Source organism: Coregonus clupeaformis, chromosome 16 (genome assembly GCF_020615455.1).
Source record: "Coregonus clupeaformis isolate EN_2021a chromosome 16, ASM2061545v1, whole genome shotgun sequence".
Classification (NCBI taxonomy): Eukaryota; Metazoa; Chordata; class Actinopteri; order Salmoniformes; family Salmonidae; genus Coregonus; species Coregonus clupeaformis.
In genome coordinates this window covers 16913051-16939031 of record NC_059207.1, presented here as the reverse complement: position 1 = coordinate 16939031, position 25981 = coordinate 16913051, and the positions used below count along the sequence as shown (strand labels likewise).

Sequence of the window (25981 nt, the reverse complement as noted above, 5' to 3'; positions counted from 1 at the left end):
CTTTTGTGTTCTATCAATTTCCAATTAAATTGTTGCATTTTCCTTTTGCCCCATTCTTGAATATCAGTCAATATTCAGTCGAATTAAAATATATCATACAATGGAGTACCTCCACTCTCCCACAACCTCTTTTTTTTTTTATGAATAGGATTTCCCATTTAACCCAACATCCCTTCATGCCATGTAAGTGATTTTTTTTTTAAAGGAGAGAACTTGAGCTGTGGAGTGAAGTGTTACCCGGGCTGATTGAATGATGGAGCGCCAAGGCTGAAATGAATGGCTGAAACGAGAGCTCTACCCCCAAGGAGGGCTTTTAACAGGCAGAGAAATTAAACCTGTTAACCGTATGTCTACACGCTATGTGTCCCATTTTAACAAACAATACTTGTAGAAGGATTCATCTGTACAATTGTACCTCATGAAATGTTTTACATATATTTATACATACCCTATCACAAATAAAATATTTCTACAAGAATGTTGTTTGCGTTTGCTCTTTTAATTTTCTAATTGAAGTATAAAATGATGGTACATAGGGCTTCATTGTTGCAAAATCAATCAATGATTCCTATACAAGAGTGGCCTGATGGTTTGATATAGTGCAAAGAGATATAATTAACTATTTTAGAGAGGAATGCATTCTGCTCTCATTCAGCAACACAGTAATGTATCGTTTACAACTGAAGTACTAAACCAGCATACACATACGCCTCCCTTAGCCTTGAATTCACAAAAAGAAAAATCTGAATTGAAAAATACATCATAGAACTGAAATCCATAGACATCATGACAAATGTGTAGGTTTGTGCTGTTTTGAGTCCCTTAAATTAACACTTGTCTCCAGTCAATTCTCTCAGACAGGATGGGTGCATAAGAAGGGGGATTTATTTTCTTAGGAGCTCCGCCTAGAGAATGCCATTAAATACATTGAGCCATTGGTTCAATGGTTTCTAGCTTTCATGGTTTCCTGAAAACAACAGCTGTAGGTCTGTTTTGGGATTCATCTCTATAAAAGTCAGCCTGATCCCAGATCTGTTTGTGGTGTCTTGCCAACTGGCTATTGAGTTAAATATATGCACAACACAAACAGATCTGGAATCAGGCTATACAGGAGCAGAATTCTAGGTCTAATCCAGATGTTGTCCACAGGTTCTAATGTGTCTGGTCAGTCTCCTGCGACCTTGTCCGTTATCTCCTTAGTGTGTCTATGTCTGCTGGGCCCTGAGCAGGTCACCGAGCCCTGGTCCGAGTGGATACCTAGAGTGACAAATATGTCATTCATTCAGAATGCACGTGTTGATCACCTGCGTCAAGTTCATTAGGGAATATAACGGAAAACACTGAAAAATCCTTTGCAATTAAATGAGACATTTGTATTGGACTCCTCCAGGTAGTCCCTCTTTGTTTCAGTCCATTTCTTCTGTTTGGTGCCTAATGAACACGATCCTGGAGTTGCCTGCTGCAAAAGGACTCCGCATTCCTTTTTTTAATGGTTGACCATGTCCATAACACAAGGTAGTGCATACAAACCAAATCAGACCACCATACAAATCATACAATCACTGTATCTTACTCCAAACATTTGTTAAAGGCCCAGTGTATTAAAAAATGTGATTTTCCTGTGTTTTATATGTACTTCCACACTATGAGGTTGGAATAATACTGTGAAATTGTGAAAATGATGATAATGCCCTTTTAGTGTAAGAGCTGTTTGAAAAGACTGCCTGAAATTTCAGCCTGTTTTGGTGGGATGGAGTTTTGGCCTGCCTGGTGTAACCACCAGGTGGTAAATTAGTTAATAAACCAATAAGAAAGAGAGTTCCAAACCTCTCTGCCAATAACATCTAGTTTTCAGTTTTCCCCTACCCACTCAGACCACTCCCAGAGAGTCCTAGCAAAATTCTTGCTTGAGAAATTGCTCGTTGCTAAGTAGCTATTTTATTTATTTATTTTGACCATTTTAATTGAAAACAATCACAGTAAGGTACTTACAGTGCCTTGCAAAAGTATTCATCCCCCTTAGCGTTTTTCCTATTTGTTGGATTTCATGTAATGGACATACACAAAATAGTCCAAATTGGTGAAGTGAAATGAAAAAAATAGCTTGATTCAAAAACGGCTAAAAAAATAATAACGGAAAAGTGGTGCGTGCATATGTATTCACCCCCTTTGCTATGAAGCCCCTAAATAAGATCTGGTGCAACCAATTACCTTCAGAAGTCACATAATTAGTTAAATAAAGTCCACCTGTGCGCAATCTAAGTGTCACATGATCTGTCACATGATCTCAGTATATATACACCTGTTCTGAAAGGCCCCAGAGTCTGCAACACCACGAAGCAAGGGGCACCACCAAGCAAGCGGCACCATGAAGACCAAGGAGCTCTCCAAACAGGTCAGGGACAAAGTTGTGGAGAAGTACAGATCAGGGTTGGGTTATAAAAAATATCATAAACTTTGAACATCCCACGGAGCACCATTAAATCCATTATTAAAAAATGGAAAGAATAGGGCACCACAACAAACCTGCCAAGAGAGGGCCACCCACCAAAACACATGGACCAGGCAAGGAGGGCATTAATCAGAGAGGCAACAAAGAGACCAAAGATAACCCTGAAGGAGCTGCAAAGCTCCACAGCGGAGATTGGAGTATCTGTCCATAGGACCACTTTAAGCCGTACACTCCACAGAGCTGGGCTTTATGGAAGAGTGGCCAGAAAAAAGCCATTGCTTAAAGAAAAAAATAAGCAAACACGTTTGGTGTTTGCCAAAAGGCATGTGGGAGACTCCCCAAACATATGGAAGAAGGTACTATGGTCAGATGAGACTAAAATTTAGCTTTTTGGCCATCAAGGAAAATGTCTGGCGCAAACCCAACACCTCTCATCACCCCGAGAACACCATCCCCACAGTGAAGCATGGTGGTGGCAGCATCATGCTGTGGGGATGTTTTTCATCGGCAGGGACTGGGAAACTGGTCAGAATTGAAGGAATGATGGATGGCGCTAAATACAGGGAAATTCTTGAGAGAAACCTGTTTCAGTCTTCCAGAGATTTGAGACTGGGACAGAGGTTCACCTTCCAGCAGGACAATGACCCTAAGCATACTGCTAAAGCAACACTCCAGTGGTTTAAGTGGAAACATTTAAATGTCTTGGAATGGCCTAGTCAAATATTTTGCATCTTCAAAGTGGTAGGCATGTTGTGTAAATCAAATTACATTTACATTTACATTTTAGTCATTTAGCAGACGCTCTTATCCAGAGCGACTTACAGTTAGTGAGTGCATACATTATATTTTTTTATTTTTTCATACTGCGGCCCCCACCCCCCGTGGGAAACGAACCCCCAAAAAATCCATTTTAATTACAGGTTGTAAGGCAACAAAATAGGAAAAATGCCAAGGGGGGTGAATACTTTTGCAAGCCACTGTAATTGTAACCCAGAAATGGTTTGATATTGAGATAAAAACAGCTGCATTGGACCTTTAACGTTTCCTATGTTTGACATCATATCAATGTGATCACAGTCGTTTCAATATTTGCTTGTCTGTTCTGTGTATAATGCCATGAGGAAGCCAAAGGAAACAATATTTGTTATTCTTCTTCTAGCAGCTAAAATAAAAGTAAGCAGAAAGCATGTGATTCTAGCCAGCTGTGCACAAGCCTGATCCCAGATCTGAGGCAAAGGACGGTGGGCAATGGCCATAGGAGTTGGCAAGACAGCACAAGCAGGTCTGTGACCAGGCTCCCAGGCTCCTCTGAGCAGCAGCAATAGCATCACTCACCACCATGAGGTGTCCATTCTTGTCCTTGTACACCATGGACTCCTGGCCACTGCTGAAGTCCACAATGCCCTCTTTCCCCGCCTGTATCTGAAACTTGATGCTGAAAAACAACAACATTTTCATATTCATCCAGGACACAGTGGCACGTGTTACGGAGAGGACTATCCTGGCTAAATAAATTAAAATGAAATAAAAATGTCAGCTCATCTGGCCACTTGATCCATTGGACTAGAACTCAAAAAATCCATCCTGTTGTCAGCCACAGCCTCACCTGCCCTGGACCACGTTGATAGCGCTCTGCTTGTTGGCGACCACACTGAGTTTGGTCAACACTTCAAACAGGTGGTCACACTGCATGACCAGGTCCCCCTGAACATGAGGTCAGGACACATTGGGTAGCATTAAGGGTGTGTCTGAAATGGCACCATATTCCATGCCATTTCGGACGCACGTAGGATTTCATTCTAAACATATCCTGGTTAGAATCACTTGAAAAACAGAGGCACTACACTGACATTATCGAGCTATTATACTATGCTGTGTGAGTGTGTGGCGACAGTGTCCTCCTACCTTCTGCTTAACGTCTTCACTTGCAATATGGAAAATGATGATGCCGTCACTCAAGGTACTGACAGACACACCTGCAATGGAGTAAGCAGCACTCACACAGATCAGTACACTTTGAAACCAAATACTGTATATTATATATAATACCAGTATTTTCCTAATTTACACTTCAGTAGAATTTTCAACTAGTAATCCATTGTGAAAATTTGACATAGATGGAAGTTAGGATTCGCCCCACTGAGATCAAATCTATTTAGCAAGCGAGACCAGACAAGCTCAAACTCCATGCATCCCATCCATACCATGTTGGAGGCTCACCTTTCAGATTAGTGTACTGCACTCTCTGTTTGATCTTGGCCTCGTCCACCGCATAGGCAGCCATCTGCGTGAGGATGAGCTGCCGAGGTCGGGGTTTAAACCCATTCCTGTCATACTTCACCACTGGTACGCTGTACTGCAGAGCGAGAGAGAACAGAGATGGGAAAGAGAGAGGGAGGGAGCGGGAGAGAAAGAGAGAGAATATATGTTTAAATGATAGAAACATTCAAAAATATTATTAAGGGTTAAGGATACACTGCAATGCAAATGTCTCGATTACCTTGACGCGTTCATGGCGAATTATCTGCAGGACCTTCATATTGATGTCCTGTTCACCTGAAAATACAACATAGTGCAAAAGGTGGTATTTTATCCTAAAATACGAGTGAGTAGCAAATATCTGCTATTATATACTGACTGATCCTGGTGTCCACAAAGGGTTGGCAGACACTCTGTGGGTAGCTGTCCTTCTTGCCCTTGAAGATGACACTGGTGATCCCCTTGAGTTGAAGCTGGGAGGGTGAGACAATAAATGAACATAAAAAAACATAGAACTACATAAAGAACTCTGATTTATAGGATCTCTGTGATCACAAATATGTTACACAGCATAGGCTATACAGGGCACTAAAAAGGTAGGTTATACCACGTCATTGGCAGAGCAATTGCTGTGCAACACGCCACTCTGGCGTCTCCAAGCGATAGCTTGTCACAAAAACCTGTCCAGCTGACGTTTTAGTTCAACTGTACACTCACTATGCCATTATGACCACAACACACTAAATACAACCTAACAATGCAACATAGAGCACTACAACAAAAGTATATTGTCTACTATGTCCATTATGTAAATCATGATTTAAAAGGGAAAATTAGGGAGTAATTCTGGCCTCACCTGTGCTTTCTGTTGTGCAGTGATCCCTCTGACGTACCTCGTCACCATGAGACGCATGTGGAGCTGACGCAGGATCGCTGAGGCCTGTACAAGTAGAGCAAGCACAGTCCAACAGACATGTTTCACTGAGCTTCCCCTTTAACACCAAACTAGCCGTCCTCAATTCAATGGAATTGAATTCCAATGTGAATACATACCTCCGTCAATACAGGTGGAGGGGTTAGCCAGCTGGTTTTATCCAGAACCGTTTTTGGGAGATTGTCTTTCAGCCTGTTTAGGTAGTTCTGTCTGACAAAGGCCAGGTATTCAGAGTTATCAGTAGTCTTTGCCTCCCCTCTGGTCATGTATCCTTTAATAAACCTGGAATAAAAAAGAATAGAATTGGTCATCTACAGTATTAATAGTAATACTGCCCTCTGTCCTCTGGGAATGTGCTGTAAATTATAGGCTTTAATACACTATGGACCTGTAGTATGTGGCATAAACTTCAGAGTATGAAGTTATGATATGTAATTTGGGTTGATGGATCAACATTGCAGTGTTAGACCCTGAAGATGTGATGTCGTTCTCCCTCCTCTTACTTCTTGATGACCTTGACAGCCCATTGTCTCCTCTCTTTCTCTTTCCTGGCTTGTACTCCTCTCCAGCAAGTCTCAATCTTGGTGGCTAAAGAACACATTACACAACAGGTATGAAATCAAGATGGAGAAAAATGTGAATTTATTGAATGTCTGTAGATTTAGTTTTACTTCAAACTACTCCATTTTGTTTGCATGGCGAGTAAAACTTAACATACTGTATCTTGCCTACAATGTTTCTGCTCTCCAAAAAGTCACACCATTTCTCCTATGTCATGTTACACACATTATATTATATAAAGCAGATGCTTTTATCCAAAGCAACTTACAGTCATGCATGCATACATTTGTCTACATATGAGTGGTCCTGGAAATCGAACCAACTATCCTGGTGTTGCAAGTGCCATGCTCTGCCGACTGAGCTACAGAGGACCACATCCATGTAGCTTCGCTGTCACTTACCAGCTTCTTTCTGTCTTCTGAATTCTCCTTTTTGCCGGTATCCCTTGTACTGGGCCTGAATCCTTGATGCTGTAATATAAATTCATAATATTGAATTCATAATGTGCAAATATATAAAATCTTGATTTCTCTTAGCTTTCCTGCCCTTACCAAGTTTATGTTTGCAGACCTCGAAGGCATCCTCTGTGGCAAAAAGTGTCCTGGGGTGGCGGATAAATATCTTGGTTCTACAGTGAAATGGAAAAGTAACAGAGGTTTGTACGAACCAATCTAGTCGAGGAGAAATTTGTTTCCCAAACTGCTCTCACCTGCCCATTTTGTACTCATCTGGTAGGTATCCCAGGTGCTGCACCAGCACTTCCACTCCTTCTGCAGCCACTCCTCTCCAATGGGGCCAGGTGGCTGGGCATAAGGGCTTGTATCTGGAGGTGGATCACACATCACCTCATTGTCCTAGATGTACAGTATTTGGAATGCCTGTAATGCCTTTGCTTGTTTGTTTTAAAATGCAAGACAATGTTCCCCAAGGGGATACAATAAATAAATTAATTAATTATTTGATATCAACAGCTCAAGTAAAGGGCAAAGTCTCTCAAAGGTTCTGGTAGAATCATTAGCCGGTGAAGTCTAATGTTATAAGGAAATTATTGTTTCTACAAAGTAATCAATGTGGTCTACTAAAGCAATACGTTCTGTTGGCCTACCTCTGCAGGAACACCTCGTAGCGGCGTCGGTATGCAAAACCTGCCCGTCTGACCCTAAGGTGTTCCATCAGCCCCAGGTACTTCACTTGGTGCCGAACCAGCACGTTGTCAAAACGGCCTGCAGTGTGTGTGTGTGCAAAAAAAAAGAATGAAAGACATATTGCTTCATAAACACAGCTGACAGATTGAAGTTTGAAAGTGCCACCAGCTGGTGTTGATATGGTGCACGTGGTGGAGGTCAGAGGGTCTCTCACCTGGCTGTTTGGACTCGTTGGATTTGAGGCAGCGCACATACCAGGGCTCCTTAGACATGAGGATGTCTGTCAGTCCCAGCAGACTGCTCTTAAACTGGCTAGCAACCTACAGAGAAACAGGCCTAGGATCAGTTGTAGTTTATCTGTCAAATACACATGGATGATGGACCACAATAGGCTGCCAGTGACAGAGGTAAATTATGTTTAAATGCTGCATAAGGGGACAATAAATAATCCAATGTAAACACAGAGACATCTATTGCTTTTCTCAGCTGTCCGTCATTCTGAAAACTGTGTGTTCCTATCCAGCTATACTGTACAATATGTTATACTATTGAGGCCGTGTACAAGGCAAGAAACAATGTAATTGTGACTTCAGGGGGACAGAGGTGGGGAAAACTTGGTGAGCTCTCACCGTCTCTGGTCGCCGCCTGCTATCCGACTCCGTGGAAGCAAAGCACTCTCTGACTATGGCATTTTTAGACTGCCGCATCACCTGTGTACACACATACACACACACACACACCTCTCATCAAAGTGGATACTCAAAACCCATTGGCCAAATTCACTGCATTCTCCTCCTCCTGTATTATGTACAATACTTCTACAGGAGAGTAAATAATTAAGGAAGCAATTGAAAAGAGTCCCTTCCTCTGCCCCGCCCCCCCTCCTCTCCTTCCTTCCTCCCCTGTCTCACAAAATCCATCAGCAGAAACCTGCAGACTTACATCTTTGATGTTTCTGTATAACATGTCGTTGTTTTTGTCGATGAACCCTGGGATGACACAAACAACAACAACATGCGAGAAAGAGCGGTGAGTAAGAAGGGACACGTGAGAGTGGCAGTGAGATCTACTAGTAGGACATGTAGGGACATTGAGGAGCAGGGTAATGCCACCACTGGGCCTGAGACCATGGGTTCCCTTACCCACAACGCAGTAGGTGACCTCCCCAGCATAATGCAGAAGGCGAAAGTCGCCCCTATCCAGCGTCTTACGTGTCTTCTTGTCAGACAGCTTGTGCCTGCAGTCAACGGGACAGAGAGAGAGAGGAAGAGAGGGATCAAGAGTGAGAGGCAGAGCCTAAGCTTTCTTACTGTGTCGACACACAGGTTGAGAAGAGGACAAGAGGTCCATCCAGGGCCGGCTCCAGGCAGAAGTGACATAAACGGTTGCGTAGGGCCCCAGGGCGCTAGGGGGCCCCAGACCCCAAACAATAATATACTGCATATACACTACCAGTCAAAAGTTTGGATCCACCAACTCATTCAAGGGTTTTTCTTTATTTTTACATTGAAGAATAATAGTGAAGATAACACATATAGAATCATGCAGTAACCAAAAAAGTGTTAAACAAATCTTCATATATTTAATATTTGAGATTCTTCAAATAGCCACCCTTTGCCTTGATGACAGCTTTGCACACGCTTGGCATTCTCTCAACCAGCTTCACCTGGAATGTTTTTCCAACAGTCCAACAGAATGAGTTCCCACATATGCTGAGCACTTGTTGGCTGCTTTTCCTTCACTCTGCGGTCCAACTCATCCCAAACCATCTCAATTGGTTTGAGGTCGGGGGATTGTGGAGGCCAGGTCATCTGATGGAGCACTCCATCACTCTCCTTCTTGCTCAAATAGCCCTTACACAGCCTGGAGGTGTGTTGGGTCATTGTGCTGTTGAAAAACAAATGATAGTCCCACTAAGCACAAACCAGATGGGATGGCATATCGCTGCAGAATGCTGTGGTAGCCATGCTGGTTAAGTGTGCCTTGAATTCTAAATAAATCACAGACAGTGTCACCAGCAAAGCACCCCCACACCATAACACCTCCTCCTCCATGCTTTACGGTGGGAAATACACATGCAGAGATCATCCATTCACCCACACCGCGTCTCACAAAGACACGGCGGTTGGAACCAAATATCTCCAATTTGGACTCCAGACCAAAGGACAACATTCCACCGGTCTAATGTCCATTGCTCGTGTTTCTTGGCCCAAGCAAGTCTCTTCTTCTTATTGGTGTCCTTTAGTAGTGGTTTCTTTGCAGCAATTCAACCATGAAGGTCTGATTCACACAGTCTCCTCTGAACAGTTGATGTTGAGATGTGTCTGTTACTTGAACTCTGTGAAGCATTTATTTGGGCTGGAATTTCTGAGGCTGGTAACTCTAATGAACTTATCCTCTGCAGCAGAGGTAACTCTGGGTCTTCCATTCCTGTGGTGGTCCTCATGAGAGCCAGTTTCATCATAGCGCTTGATGGTTATTGCGACTGCACTTGAAGAAACTTTCAATGTTCTTGAAATTTTCCGTATTGACTGACCTTCTTGTCTTAAAGTAATGATGGACTGTCATTTCTCTTTGCTTATTTGAGCTGTTCTTGCCATAATATGGACTTGGTCTTTTATCAAATAGGGCTATCTTCTGTATACCCTCCCCCCCACTTTTTTGGTTACCACATGATTCCATATGTGTTATTTCATAGTTTTGATGTCTTCACTATTATTCTACAATGTAGAAAATAGTAAAAAAATAAAGAAAAACCCTGAAATGAGTATGTTTGTCCAAACCTTTGACTGGTACTGTATATCTATATTTTGGAAATCAGTATTCGTCTCAAGTTACTGTTGCGAGTTAGAATAGCAAGGTGCAAGTTCGAAATTTGTTTGTGCATCAGCTATTTTTATTTTGTTATACCAGTCACTCAATTAGCCATGTCAGCTAACAATGTTTAAATTGGTAAGTTATTCTAGCCAGCTATCTAAACTTGTAGTAATCATGGCCGAATAGCGACCGGGCACGCAGGGCACGTGCCCAGGGCCCCTGACCTCCAGGGGGCCCCCATTTATTTTGTTAGTCACTCTCACTCAGATATCATTAACATGGCATACTGAAAGTCATGGCAAAATGTGTAGAATTGCAGAAAATCTGCTTTAAAACTAAAATAAATCTCTCCACCCCATAGCAAATGGTTAGATTTCTGGGAATTTGCTGTAAAACTGATACTTTTTTTAGGGATTGGAACTTAAGTGATAAGGGAGGTTGAAGTAACACTGTTGTATATCCTTGAGAAAGGTTGTGTGTGATCAACATGTATGTATGCAGGACTGTGGTTCCGGGAGCGAGGGAACTCACGTGATGAAATGAGGGTGACTGCCCATTTTCTCCTCAAGCCTCTCCAGAAATGTGAAGTCAGTGGCCTCTCCAGGCCTCAGGCACTCTTCATCCTGAGAAAGCAACACAATCATCCCTTTCATTTCAGCCTATGTCATTCTCAAGAGCAATAGGATGCATTATGTTACTAATTTACTGTATGGGTTCAGTCCTGATCAAAAGTAGTGCACTAGATAGGGAATAGGGTGCCATTTGTGTGTCCTCACCAGTACTGAAATGATGCCCCTGTGTTTCTCCTCCACTAAATCACAGATAATCTTATTGTTGAAGAACTGGACAGGCTCCCACTGAAGATGAAAGGAAATAGATGATGGGAAGACATGTGTGAGTGATGGGAATACTACCTAAGCTAAACTCAGCATAAACACACACGGCATAGCAGGACGCAACAATAACTATAGCACCAAAGTAATACTATGATAAGGTCCAAATGCCATATTACACATGTTGACTAAATAGAACCGGATAGAATAGGATAGATAAATATCAGTGTGTGGAAAAATTACGTGTACCCCAATGCCCTCTGCCTCGTATTCCTCCTGCTCCGACTTCAAGGTCAGCTGGATAAAAAGCTGCTGCAGTTTCTCGTTGCAGTAGTTTATACAGAACTGCTCAAAACTGGAATGGACATACAACAGATATCAATTGAAGTGCACCTTAAAATGTTGCCCACCAGTTTCTACAATTTACTGCACAACCTAGTTCCACCCAGAGCCATACAGTGCATTTGGAAAGTATTCAGACCCCTTCCCTTTTTCCACATTTTGTTACGTTATAGCCTTAGTTTAAAATTGATTACATTTTTAAAACTCCTCTACACAAAACACCCCATAATGACAAAGCAAAAACTGGTTTTTAGAAGTTTTGCAAATGTATTAAAAATAAAAAACGGAAATACCTTATTTACATAGGTATCCAGACCCTTTGCTATGAGACTCAAAATTGAGCTCAGGTGCATCATGTTTCCATTGATCATCCTTGAGATGTTTCTACAACTTGATTGGAGTCCACCTGTGGTAAATTCATTTGATTGGACATGATTTGGAAAGGCACACACCTGTCTTTATAAGGTCCCACAGTTGACAGTGCATGTCAGAGCAAAAACCAAGCCATGAGGTCGAAGGAATTGTCCGTAGAGCTCCGAGACAGGATTGTGTCGAGGCACAGATCTGGGGAAGGGTACCAAAAAATTGCAGCATTGAAGGTCCCCAAGAACACAGTGGCCTCCATCATTCTTAAATGGAAGAAGTTTGGAACCACCAAGACTCTTCCTAGAGCTGGCCGCCCGCCCAAACTGAGCTATTGGGGGAGAAGGGCCTTGGTCAGGGAGGTGACCAAGAACCCGATGGTCACTCTGACAGCGCTGTAGAGTTCCTCTGTGGAGATGGGAGAACCTTCCAGAAGGACAACCATCTCTGCAGCACTCCACCAATCAGGCCTTTATGGTAGAGTGGCCAGATGGAAGCCACTCCTCAGTAAAAGGCACATGACAGCCTGCTTGCAGTTTGCCAAAAGGTACCTAAAAGACTCTCAGACCATGAGAAACAAGATTCTCTGGTCTGATGAAACCAAGATTGAACTCTTTGGCCTGAATGCCAAGCATCACGTCTGGAGGAAACCTGGCACCATACCTACGATGAAGCATGGTGGTGGCAGCATTATACTGTGGGGATGTTTTTCAGCTGCAGGGACTGGGAGACTAGTCAGGATCGAGGGAAAGATCGGAGCAAAGTACAGAGAGATCCTTGATGAAAACCTGCTCCAGAGCGCTCTGGACCTCAGACTGGGGCGAAGGTTCACCTTCTAACAGGACAACGACCCTAAGCACACAGCCAAGACAACGCAGGAGTGGCTTCGGGACAAGTCTCTTAATGTCCTTGAGTGGCCCAGCCAGAGCTCGGACTTGAACCCAATCTAACATCTCTGGAGAGACCTGAAAATAGCTGTGCAGCGACGCTCCCCATCCAACCTGACAGAGCTTGAGAGGATCTGCAGAGAAGAACGTGAGAAACTCGCCAAATACAGGTGTGCCAAGCTTGTAGTGTCATACCCAAGAAGACTTGAGGCTGTAATCACTGCCAAAGGTGCTTCAACAAAGTACTGAGTAAAGGGTCTGAATAGTTATGTAAATGTTATATTTCAGTTCTTTTATTTTTAATGCATTTGCAAAAATGCCTAAAAACCTGTTTTTGTTTTGTCATTATGGGGTATTTTGTGTAGATTGATGAGGGAATAAAAACTATTTAATCAATTTTAGAATAAAGTTGTAACGTAACAAAATGTGGAAAAGGTCAAGGGGTCTGAATACTTTCCGAATGCACTGTATATTTAGAGTTCGGCCAACTTTTAAAACGGACGCAATGTTGATGCCATTGAGCTTTCAACTGATCCATTCATGACAAGTATTTGGATTCTACTTTTAATTCTAGAGGTTCAGTTACATAGCTTTGTTTAAGATTAAGAAAATTCCATAAACTGCTATTGGTCAATATTGCCCATAGGGAGCTAACAATGCTGCCATATGGAATTATTTGATTGTACTGTGTCATGTAAATGCATCATAATGCAGAAACCTCAATGTCCTAACTCTCTAAATACACTGCTCAAAACAATAAAGGGAACACTTAAACAACACAATGTAACTCCAAGTCAATCACACTTCTGTGAAATCAAACTGTCCACTTAGGAAGCAACACTGATTGACAATACATTTCACATGCTGTTGTGCAAATGGAATAGACAACAGGTGGAAATTATAGGCAAATTAGCAAGACACCCCCAATAAAGAAGTGGTTCTGCAGGTGGTGACCACAGACCACTTCTCAGTTCCTATGCTTCCTGGCTGATGTTTTGGTCACTTTTGAATGCTGGCGGTGCATTCACTCTAGTGGTGCACCCACACAAGTGGCTCAGGTAGTGCAGCTCATCCAGGATGGCACATCAATGCGAGCTGTGGCAAGAAGGTTTGCTGTGTCTGTCAGCGTAGTGTCCAGAGCATGGAGGCGCTACCAGGAGACAGGCCAGTACATCAGGAGACGTGGAGGAGGCCGTAGGAGGGCAACAACCCAGCAGCAGGACCGCTACCTCCGCCTTTGTGCAAGGAGGAGCAGGAGGAGCACTGCCAGAGCCCTGCAAAATGACCTCCAGCAGGCCACAAATGTGCATGTGTCTGCTCAAACGGTCAGAAACAGACTCCATGAGGGTGGTATGAGTGCCCGACGTCCACAGGTGGGGGTTGTGCTTACAGCCCAACACTGTGCAGGACGTTTGGCATTTGCCAGAGAACACCAAGATTGGCAAATTCGCCACTGGTGCCCTGTGCTCTTCACAGATGAAAGCAGGTTCACACTGAGCACATGTGACAGACGTGACAGAGTCTGGAGACGCCATGGAGAACGTTCTGCTGCCTGCAACATCCTCCAGCATGACCGGTTTGGCGGTGGGTCAGTCATGGTGTGGGGTGGCATTTCTTTGGGGGGCCGCACAGCCCTCCATGTGCTCGCCAGAGGTAGCCTGACTGCCATTAGGTACCGAGATGAGATCCTCAGACCCCTTGTGAGACCATATGCTGGTGCGGTTGGCCCTGGGTTCCTCCTAATGCAAGACAATGCTAGACCTCATGTGTGCTGGAGTGTGTCAGCAGTTCCTGCAAGAGGAAGGCATTGATGCTATGGACTGGCCCGCCCGTTCCCCAGACCTGAATCCAATTGAGCACATCTGGGACATCATGTCTCGCTCCATCCACCAACGCCACGTTGCACCACAGACTGTCCAGGAGTTGCCGGATGCTTTAGTCCAGGTCTGGGAGGAGATCCCTCAGGAGACCATCCGCCACCTCATCAGGAGCATGCCCAGGCGTTGTAGGGAGGTCATACAGGCACGTGGAGGCCACACACACTACTGAGCCTCATTTTGACTTGTTTTAAGGACATTACATCAAAGTTGGATCAGCCTGTAGTGTGGTTTTCCACTTTAATTTTGAGGGTGACTCCAAATCCAGACCTCCATGGGTTGATATATTTGATTTCCATTGATAATTTTTGTGTGATTTTGTTGTCAGCACATTCAACTATGTAAAGAAAAAAGTATTTAATAAGATTATTTCATTCATTCAGATCTAGGATGTGTTGTTTAAGTGTTCCCTTTATTTTTTTGAGCAGTGTATATGTCTCTGGTTCCACCTACCTGTTGACATAGAAAACCTCAAAGCCATATATGTCAAGGAGACCAATGACTGTCTTCCTTGACGGTTCCTGTCGAAAAAGGTTTCAGGAAACAGTGGTCAGTCACATAGATCACCAGTGCTCCTGTTTCATCTTGACATGAGCTTGTCACTTACAGTATCTGCTAACCTTATTCTCCATGGAATCATTTATCTTATTGACCAGCCAGGTAAAGGTGCGTCCATAGATGGCTTTGGCCAGGGCATCTCTGGCATAGATGGCATGGTCCACTGTGAATGGGCTGAGCACCTGGATGGTGATGAAAAAAGGAAAACATTAGATAACACCTAACCTGACAAGTAAGAGTGTGCACATTTACATCTGATTGAAACAGCTGAAATCATGAATGAGAAGGAGTACTGGGTTTAACACTAGTAAGTGCAGTTAATTATTCATTAATTAATTCAGTCATTACCCCTCCTCTCTCTCTCACCTCATCTGTTTTGGCCTCAATCTTCCTGTATGTCAGCCCCTCCTGCAGTACTTGAACATTGATCCCCAGCAACTACAGATGATCACACACAACACAAAGTCAGAAAAGTGTAGACAGACTGTGGTCTCTAGGGCTTTGGCATGGTTGTCGTTGTGGAGTGTCCAAGGAATAACAAGGCTTACTGTTGACACCCAGCGGAGTTCTGTGTTGTTGTTCAATGTGGCATAGCCTTTGCTGTCAGCTTCAAACTGCACATTCCCTAAGTGGAGGACGCTTGCTATGATCCCAAATAGGTGCTGCAGAGAATGAAGACATGTGAGGCTTAGAGTTAGGGGTAGGGTTAAGGTTAGGGCTGAGGTGGTGCCCAGGTGTCTGTAAGCAGCATGTGAGGCTTAGAGTTAGGGGTAGGGTTAAGGTTAAGGTTAGGGCTGAGGTGGTGCCCAGGTGTCTGTAAGCAGCATGTGAGGCTTAGAGTTAGGGGTAGGGTTAAGGTTAGGGCTGAGGTGGTGCCCAGGTGTCTGTAAGCAGCATGTGAGGCTTAGAGTTAGGGGTAGGGTTAAGGTTAAGGTTAGGGCTGAGGTGGTGCCCAGGTGTCTGTAAGCAGCATGTGAGGCTTAGAGTTAGGGGTAGGGTTAAGGTTAGGGCTGAGGTGGTGCCCAGGTGTCTGTAAGCAGCATGTGAGGCTTAGAGTTAGGGTTAGGGTTGAGGTGGTGGCCAGCTGTGTGTAAGCAGCTCCCCTCACACACACACATTCACAAAGCAAAGGTATGTGCAGCATAGTACTGCACAGTATATTGCAATAAGATATACAGGACATTTGAATGAATGTCATCACAAAATCTGTTTCCACAAACAGTGTGACAGCAACTCACTTGTATGTCACTCTCGTCAAAGTCGATGACGGACAGGGCGTTTCTCACCGTCTTCCAGTCGTTCTTCTCATTGATTGAGGTCACATTGGCACACTCGTCCTGCTTGAGAGAGGGAGTTGCCATTATAGAGTGGCACCCAGCAGTTAGCCTAGCCCTAGCTAGCCCATCAATGGACCACGGTGGTTGCCCATACTTGCACCAGGTAGCTGTAGTGCTGGCAGTTGCTCTCAAGGCCTAGCTGATGCAGCAGGTCTTCCTCCCCTCCCTCCACCAGCTGGTAGAAGATGTGGAAGTTCCTCTCTCCGTGGTTCTGGTGGACCACTCTGGACTTCTCCAGCAAGTAGCTCAGGATATGGCCCCCCACGGCATCCCCCTGGAGGGTAAACATGTGATCAATTATCAATTAGCCTCAATGAACTGCTTACCAGACCTGGATCAGAATTCACAAATCGTCTCAGAGTAGGAGTGGTGATCTGGGAAACTCCTACAATGACAAGCTTTGTCAATACGGGTCCTGGGTTGAAATAGAATTGCTTTGGTCCATCAAAATCAAGTGGAGCAAAAGTATTTCAAGGAAAAACCAAAACTCATGTCGTCTGCTTATTATAAGAACATAAGCCCATAGTCTCCATCCATCCTTACCTGGATGTCAAACTGGATATCCATGTACTTTCCAAAGCGACTAGAGTTGTCATTCTTCAGTGTTTTGGCGTTGCCGAAAGCCTGTTGGGAAACACTGAGGTATCAATCACTGAGGGACTTACTACTGGGTATTTCCACGAAATGAGTCCCTTTTGGGTAGTGTAACTTGGTGAAAAAACACTTTTCATTTCACCTAATTTTAACATTGACGAGCACATGTTCAACTTAATAAGAAACATATTTTCCTATCTCAAGAGGTTATAAAAGAAATGACTATAGTAAGTACCTATTAAGTGCCAAATAAAGTAACAGGGTTGATTGGAACAGGGTTGACGATGTCATCTTAAATCGTCCATAAATCCCCTTGTGACAGGGGGAATGGAAGCTTGTTGTGTGCAACAGTGAGGGGCAATTGAATGCAAGCCCCACCAGAAAATGTCCAAAAAGAGTATAACCAGCTCACCTGCTTTTACACTATGATTTGACTATTAGATGTTCAATGTTTCTTTTGAAAAAAAGTTTTGAAAAAGGAACAGTTTCCCCATAAAAAAACGTTTTTAAAAAGGAACAGTTTCCCCAAAGAGAGTTCAGTTAACATAACAGGGTCGACCTTAAAATGAGGGACAGGTTTTGTTTTACCTTAAAATGAATCACTAATCACATGAAATAAATAATTATCTTCAGAAATGACTTTGTAAAAGCAACAAAATAACTACGGCTTTACAGTGATGGTGAAAACTTGGAGAAATGTTGGTTTAAATCTTTTGAGAAGTCACAGAGGGATATTAAAATAAAATAATATTAATAATAATACATTTTCCATGTGGTCTATATTAAAGGGCACTTCATTTAATATAACAAGCTTTTAAAATCCAATATTGGGGCACAAGTTTTACTTAAAACATCAAAGGGACTCATTTCAGGGAACGACCCTACTATGTGACCCAGGATGTGCGATAGCCTGGTCCCAGATCTGTTTGTACTGTATAGCTATGATGACAATAAACATAGCACAGCACAAATAGCGAGACAGCAGAAACAGATCTGGGACCAGATCTGACCAGATGTGTGATAATAGTGAGTGATAGGAACAGTCCGATCAGACCTCCAGCACAGGGTTGGACACCAGCATCCGGTCCCTGACGCTGTCCAGTAGGGTGGTACTAGGGCAGCTCACAGCATAGTACTGCAGGATCTTCTTGGAAGCCTCTGTCTTGCCGGCACCACTCTCCCCAGAGATGAGGATGAAATGGTTGTTGGCCTCAGACATCATGGTGTGGTAGGCGTTGTCCGCCAGGGCATAACTTCAGAAAAATTGATTGTGTCAAGTGATATGCACATTCACATTCCACAATTAATCATTTCTACATCGATGCTGGGCCAATAAGGAATAAGAATAATGAAATAAAATCCTTTACATGTGATATGAAAAAAAATGAATTATGCACTCACTAACTGTAAGTCGCTCTGGATAAGAGCGTTTGCTAAATGACTCAAATGTAAATGTAAATATGCTGCTCCTGCACTTTATTCCTGCACCCAGACAGACGTCAGACAGCGATGTTGTATAAACATTGTATAAACGTTGTACCGTGTGTGGGCTTATCCCGTGGATTGGCATATCATCTCACGAGTGACAAACAATAAGATTTCAAAATGCAGATAGACATACACATTGGTGTGCTATTTATGTAACACACTCACATATGTGGTGGAAGCTCAAAAAAGTTGACACCCATGTATATATCCATCTGTTTTTTGCTGTAGATATCCAACTCCTTGTAGGGGTTCACAGACACTAGCAGAGTGCCTATATACGTCTGCACAGGAAGAAAAAACAGGTTTATATCTGTAAGTTGATAGTTCTTCAACATTCGCTAACAATCCCAGAATGTTGCTTAGAAAATAAGTATTGCACCAAAATAGGGTCTGCAACTAAGTCTAAAGTGATGGCGTCATTATACGGTGCATTCGGAAAGTATTCAGACCCCTTGACTTTTTCCAAATTTTGTTACGTTACAGCCTTATTCTAAAATGGATTAAATTAATTGTTTTCCTCAATCTACACACAATACCCCATATTGACAAAGCAAAAACAGGTTTTTAGACATTTTTACAAATGTATTAAAAATAAAAACAGAAATACCTTATTTACATAGGTATTCAGACCCTTTGCTATGAGACTCGAAATTGAGCTCAGGTGCATCCTGTTTCCATTGATCATCCTTGAGATGTTTCTACAACTTGATTGGAGTCCACCTGTGGTAAATTCAATTGATTGGACATGATTTGAAAAGGCACACACCTGTCTATATAAGGTCCCACAGTTGACAGTGCATGTCAGAGCAAAAACCAAGCCATGAGGTCGAAGGAATTGTCCGTAGAGCTCTGAGACAGGATTGTGTCGAGGCACAAGTCTGGGGAAGGGTACCAAAAAATGTCTGCCGCATTGAAGGTCCCCAAGAACACAGTGGCCTCCATCATTCTTAAATGGAAGAAGTTTGGAACCACCAAGACTCTTCCTAGAGCTGGCCGCCTGGCCAAACTGAGCAATCGGGGGAGAAGGGCCTTGGTCAGGGAGGTGACCAAGAACCCGATGGTCACTCTGACAGAGCTCCAGAGTTCCTCTGTGGAGATGGGAGAACCTTCCAGAAGGACAACCATCTCTGCAGCACTCCACCAATCAGGCTTCTATGGTAGAGTGGCCAGATGGAAGCCACTCCTCAGTAAAAGGCACATGACAGCCTGCTTGCAGTTTGCCAAAAGGTACCTAAAAGACTCTCAGACCATGAGAAACAAGATGCTCTGGTCTGATGAAACCAAGATTGAACTCTTTGGCCTGAATGCCAAGCGTCACGTCTGGAGGAAACCTGGCACCATACCTACGGTGAAGCATGGTGGTGGCAGAATCATGAGGTGGGGATGTTTTTCAGCAGCAGGGACTGGGAGACTAGTCAGAATCAAGGCAAAGATTAATGGAGCAAAGTACAGAGAGATCCTTGATGAAAACCTGCTCCAGAGCGCTCAGGACCCCTCCATTTCCATTTTTTATCATTATGGGGTATTCTGTGTAGATTGATGAGGAAAAAAAACAATTTAATCAATTTTAGAATAAGGCTGTAACCTAACAAAATGCGGAAAAAGTCAAGGGGTCTGAATACTTTCCGAAGGCACTGTATTGTATATCATAATGCTGGTACTAAGTCAACCACTTCCAAACTCACATAGATGAGGTCCTCACTGAAGCGTTTCTTCAGGTTGTCTAGGAAAGCGGTCTCATTGGTGTGGGCGTCCAGCAGGACAAAGTCCTGGATCCCCACGCGGTCTCGGGCGGTCAGAGCCCCCTCCATGTCCAGCTGGCCCTGGGTACCCTGTGTCTTATGCCCCTACAGCCAATCACACAGCAACCCCGCGTGTTATGAAAGGTACCTACTGCACATAAGGACTTGAAGAAGAAGATTAGCATTTCATAAAGGTATTTTGAGCTGCTTAGGAATGTTTTACGAAGTCCTTATGTAGTTCTACATTTACAGACATGCATCCATGGATAAATAAGAGGACTTAAAGAGGCACAGAACTTTTGGCTTTGGGGGTCCACTAATTAGAAATTCATTGGAACTGGGCACAGCTCTCCACCCCAATTTTTTGTTGTTGTTGTTTGCCTAAAACTAAGGATTTATGTAGTTTCATGAGATAAGAAATCGATTAACATTATATCATATGTATGTCATATGTACAGTGGGGGAAAAAAGTATTTAGTCAGCCACCAATTGTGCAAGTTCTCCCACTTAAAAAGATGAGAGAGGCCTGTAATTTTCATCATAGGTACACGTCAACTATGACAGACAAATTGAGAAAGAAAAATCCAGAAAATCACATTGTAGGATTTTTAATGAATTTATTTGCAAATTATGGTGGAAAATAAGTATTTGGTCACCTACAAACAAGCAAGATTTCTGGCTCTCACAGACCTGTAACTTCTTCTTTAAGAGGCTCCTCTGTCCTCCACTCGTTACCTGTATTAATGGCACCTGTTTGAACTTGTTATCAGTATAAAAGACACCTGTCCACAACCTCAAACAGTCACACTCCAAACTCCACTATGGCCAAGACCAAAGAGCTGTCAAAGGACACCAGAAACAAAATTGTAGACCTGCACCAGGCTGGGAAGACTGACTCTGCAATAGGTAAGCAGCTTGGTTTGAAGTAATCAACTGTGGGAGCAATTATTAGGAAATGGAAGACATACAAGACCACTGATAATCTCCCTCGATCTGGGGCTCCACGCAAGATCTCACCCCGTGGGGTCAAAATGATCACAAGAACGGTGAGCAAAAATCCCAGAACCACAAGGGGGGACCTAGTGAATGACCTGCAGAGAGCTGGGACCAAAGTAACAAAGCCTACCATCAGTAACACACTACGCCGCCAGAGACTCAAATCCTGCAGTGCCAGACGTGTCCCCCTGCTTAAGCCAGTACATGTCCAGGCCCGTCTGAAGTTTGCTAGAGTGCATTTGGATGATTCAGAAGAGGATTGGGAGAATGTCATATGGTCAGATGAAACCAAAATATAACTTTTTGGTAAAAACTCAACTCGTCGTGTTTGGAGGACAAAGAATGCTGAGTTGCATCCAAAGAACACCATACCTACTGTGAAGCATGGGGGTGGAAACATCATGCGTTGGGGCTGTTTTTCTGCAAAGGGACCAGGACGACTGATCCGTGTAAAGGAAAGAATGAATGGGGCCATGTATCATGAGATTTTGAGTGAAAACCTCCTTCCATCAGCAAGGGCATTGAAGATGAAACGTGGCTGGGTCTTTCAGCATAACAATGATCCCAAACACACCGCCCGGGCAACGAAGGAGTGGCTTCGTAAGAAGCATTTCAAGGTCCTGGAGTGGCCTAGCCAGTCTCCAGATCTCAACCCCATAGAAAATCTTTGGAGAGAGTTGAAAGTCCGTGTTGCCCAGCGACAGCCCCAAAACATCACTGCTCTAGAGGAGATCTGCATGGAGGAATGGGCCAAAATACCAGCAACAGTGTGTGAAAACCTTGTGAAGACTTACAGAAAACGTTTGACCTGTGTCATTGCCAACAAAGGGTATATAACAAAGTATTGAGAAACTTTTGTTATTGACCAAATACTTATTTTCCACCATAATTTGCAAATAAATTCATTAAAAATCCTACAATGTGATTTTCTGGATTTTTTTCTCTCCATTTTGTCTGTCATAGTTGACGTGTACCTATGATGAAAATTACAGGCCTCTCTCATCTTTTTAAGTGGGAGAACTTGCACAATTGGCGGCTGACTAAATACATTTTTTCCCCACTGTATATGAACCATACAGCCAACATTCAAGCCAACATTTGACGTAAACAATTAGCAACTCTTCCTCCATAGTGCATATTTAAGTCAAGTTACAAAAGGCTCTTTAGTTGAACAGCAAAAAAGCACAAGCGGAGTCCCTGTTACTTCTACTGAAACAAGGGCTCTGTGGCTCTCATGGGGCTTTGGAGCAGAGCCCTCTGATTGTGCCGAGGTAGTCTACAGACAGAAGGTAATGTTGGCTACAGAGCACATAGTACGGAGGTGTTGGCCAGCAGCCCATAGGCCACCACAGCTCAGACCAACCAAACACACCACCCTCACCCTGTGCAAATGGAACAGGGGAACCCGAAAACAGCGGCACATTTGAGAAAAGCAGAGTGGGAAAATGTTCAGTAATCTGTTTTGCATTCTCAACACCAACACTTGGACCAAAGGTTTTTTCACAGCTTTTGTAGGTTTTCTTTTTTTCTCCTTCTTTAGAAGGCAGAAATCCTTTGATTCTCAACTCTCTCTGTAAAAAAATAAAACATTTAAAAAAAGATAATCCATTGGATCTAATTGGCACAAAGCCCTTAGTACCCCATCCCCCCACACACACACACACACACTCCCCCTCCCATTCCATAGCCCTTGTTACTTCTGAGAAAGGCCAAGTGTTTTTGTCCTGTAAATACCACGGAGCAGAGACAAAAAGGAGGTTTTTAAAATGCAGTCTACAATCCATTACATATATTCCCCCAGCATATCCATTCAGTAATTATTCATTAGAAAACATTTAACGTCACAGTCAATTTCACACTGGCCAGTTGAAACACAATAGAGGAGATTTGCCCTATTTTGGGGTGAGAAGGGGAGGGGGGTGGGGGGCGGTTGGACAGAGGAAGGGTGAGGGCAAAGGAGGGAGGGAATGGGGGGGGCAGTATTTGTCTGATCTGAGAACCCTCTGAAACGGGGCCGTCTTGAGACAACGGGGCAGACTAAATGGCGCAGTAACGGTCTGTGTCCCGCTGTTTGCTGTGACACTCATTTAGTGTGCCCTGGGGGCGAACAATAGGGTCTTGTTCCAAGCAATCCTGTGCTGTAATTTGGACTTCATTACTCTTCTCACACCGAGGCCCATGGATGGAAAGAGGGGGGGCTGGTCAGATGAGTGTTTTTTTTCCACCTGTCAGCCAACCCCCCCTTCACCCCCGCCACCCAAATCTCACCCCCTCTCTTTAACAATACCCCTCACCCCGTGCCCCCACCAATAACCCTCACCGACCACCTCCCCACAGTCTTCCCCCACTTTAAGCCATTGAGACAGGTGAACAATATCATTGAAGGCACCCCATTTGAGACGTCAAAATCAATCTGGCAATGTGATGGTAGTGGTGTGTTTTTTTTTGTTACACTGCCCTCCTTCATGGGAACAAACATCTCTCAAGGCAGTGCAAGCAGACGATGTGCAAAGCTCAGGGACGGACGGACGGACGGGACGGGGGACGGGGGGGCTACTGTACAGCTCCATAACATATCATATGTATTATGACAATAATAAATAAATAAACTGTTAATACAGCTACTGTACCTGTTGAAGCACAATTTCTGTACTCAGAGAATGGCCACAGTAAACCAATAACTGTGTACAAGACACTGACTCTGTGAGGTAACTGTACTACAGCTGTGTGGACTGGCGACATGCTCATATTTCTGAACACAATATTGCAGAATTCCATGGACAAATGCCTTTTTTCCATCTAGGCTATATTGAATAACAGATAGAAGTGACTCAAGTACTGTGTACCTAAAACACTCAGAGATACAAAGCCCATGAAGAACAGTGGAAAGAATAGTTACGTCAGGAACCCAATCAGCCATTCATTGTCAGATCAGATGACCAATTGTCTAAAGAGATGCCCCTTCATCTTGGTCTAGAGTGTCAACCAACATCGCCTGAAACAGTGGTGACCTCATCTCATCCCTGTGAGAGATGGATGCGGTAGGGGAAAACTAACTAACGAGACCCAGTGAAACATGGGTCATATTCATTAAGCACCAAAAGGAAAAATATGGACTGAAACAGGGAGGGACTACCTGAACTTGTCCAATAAGAAACGTGCATGTTCGTTTTCCGTTGCAAAACATTTTAAAACATTTTCCATTGCGTGCCCTAATAAACAGGACCATCATGAGACACTCAACTCCATGGCAGTCTGCTCCTCAGTCAGGAAACAGGAAAACCTGTCTCCTAAAGATGGAATGAGTCTGCCTCCCTCCATTCTTCTATTCTGCCCCGCAGCATGGCGGCCAATCTCTTCACTTGATCAGCAAGATCCTGTTACGCCCCACTAAAGGAGTGGGCCTCCATCCCTTTACGTAAGCACTCTATCTACACTCCACTGGCTGGGCCTCTATGCAACCCTTCTGAAAAAACACGGTCAGACAGTGAGCCCCCAAAGGCATGATATTGGTTATTTTATATTTTTAACTTTTAAAGATTTTTAACTAGTTAACTCTCTTGGGGGACAAGGAGCATCCCACATTTTTTTACAGACTGTCATATGAAAAGTTTACATCCCAGCTTTAAAAGACAAAATGGCACACAAACACTACATTGGAACCTTCAACCATACCTGCATTCTCCAAATCTGTATTGGTCAGTTCTCAGTCAAACTCAGGAATGGGATGCAGACATCCAGGTTGGCTCCAAATTCTTCATTCACCCTCGCTGGACCAGAGCTATATCACACGTGTGCTGCCTCTCCATGTCCTCCCATACCCTAGTCAGTCACTGTGGATGAATCACTGACAATTAGTTGGCAAAAATCAAATTCTGTAGAAATCCTGTATTTACAGTACAGTCCTTCCTCCTCTGTAGCCACTACAGACCCATCACTGAGGATCTACCACAGGGGTTGGTGGTGCTGTCTGCAGTGTGGTGGTGTGCTGTCTACCTGTGTGTTCTGCTCCTCCACACCTTGGTCGTACTGACCCAGGCTCAGGGTACTGCGGCCCGGCTGCTTAATCTATCATTCATGCCGTGGGGGATGGAGGTGGAGGGACAGGGAGATCTTATTCAGTGCTTACTTGAGTGTCTACTAGCTCGACGGGGTGTAACACAAAGATGCAGAAACACAATCCAATCCAACCCTCCTCCGAGTCTCTCTCGTCGTGTGTGTGTGTGTGTGTTCGCACCAGCAGCACAGCAACCCCCACTGACATAGCATAGGACCGGTTACTGATCTTTGATTACATTGCAGGCTAATTATAAACTAATCAAAGTATAGTTCCACTGGGCCTCCGCTATTTCAGAAGGGTCTCTGACTGCTGCTGCAAATGCCCATAGCAAAATGTAGCAAAATGTTTTGCAACACAAAACTAAAACAAGTGTTTCTAATTGGACAGGTTTAGGTAATCACTCCCTGTTTCAGTCCATTTAGTGACTAATGAATGCGATCCTGATATTACATCTTACAGCTCTCTGATCAGATGTCGTTGATTGTGGATTCAAGATTTTTTGCTTTGCTTGTGCACCATAGAAAACTACACACGCTTGACAAGAAATGTCCCAAGGTTTACAAGATATTCTCCAAAAGGCCTGGGAATACGAACATAATGTCCCTTTATCCTCTCCATTCATATATAAATCAATTTATTTACATCTTTGCCCTATAAACACACAGTTGAAAGAAAAAAGAAGAGACAACTTTTAAAATATAAACTTTAGCCAGAGACTGTCGGGTCGTATCAGGAT

At 43.6% G+C, this 25981-nt stretch overlaps 1 protein-coding gene across 1 annotated transcript; it reads right to left on the bottom strand.

The window, feature by feature from the left end:
• Nucleotides 1–502: 502 nt before the first annotated feature.
• Nucleotides 503–20273, bottom strand: myo1ha (myosin IHa). Its single transcript, XM_041900444.2, has 31 exons — nucleotides 20133–20273; nucleotides 18613–18728; nucleotides 18014–18212; nucleotides 16909–16989; nucleotides 16460–16639; nucleotides 16267–16365; nucleotides 15577–15690; nucleotides 15395–15466; nucleotides 15091–15210; nucleotides 14924–14991; nucleotides 11251–11356; nucleotides 10945–11025; nucleotides 10700–10791; nucleotides 8494–8588; nucleotides 8294–8340; nucleotides 7981–8061; nucleotides 7566–7671; nucleotides 7312–7429; nucleotides 6916–7029; nucleotides 6758–6834; nucleotides 6608–6676; nucleotides 6149–6233; nucleotides 5765–5927; nucleotides 5568–5651; nucleotides 5091–5184; nucleotides 4953–5008; nucleotides 4673–4808; nucleotides 4358–4428; nucleotides 4059–4156; nucleotides 3788–3887; nucleotides 503–1257 (listed from the first exon to the last, which is right to left on the bottom strand). The coding sequence occupies exons 1-31, from the start codon at nucleotides 20256–20258 to the stop codon at nucleotides 1231–1233; spliced, it is 3075 nt and encodes a 1024-aa protein (XP_041756378.1). The 5' UTR covers nucleotides 20259–20273; the 3' UTR covers nucleotides 503–1230.
• Nucleotides 20274–25981: the final 5708 nt, after the last annotated feature.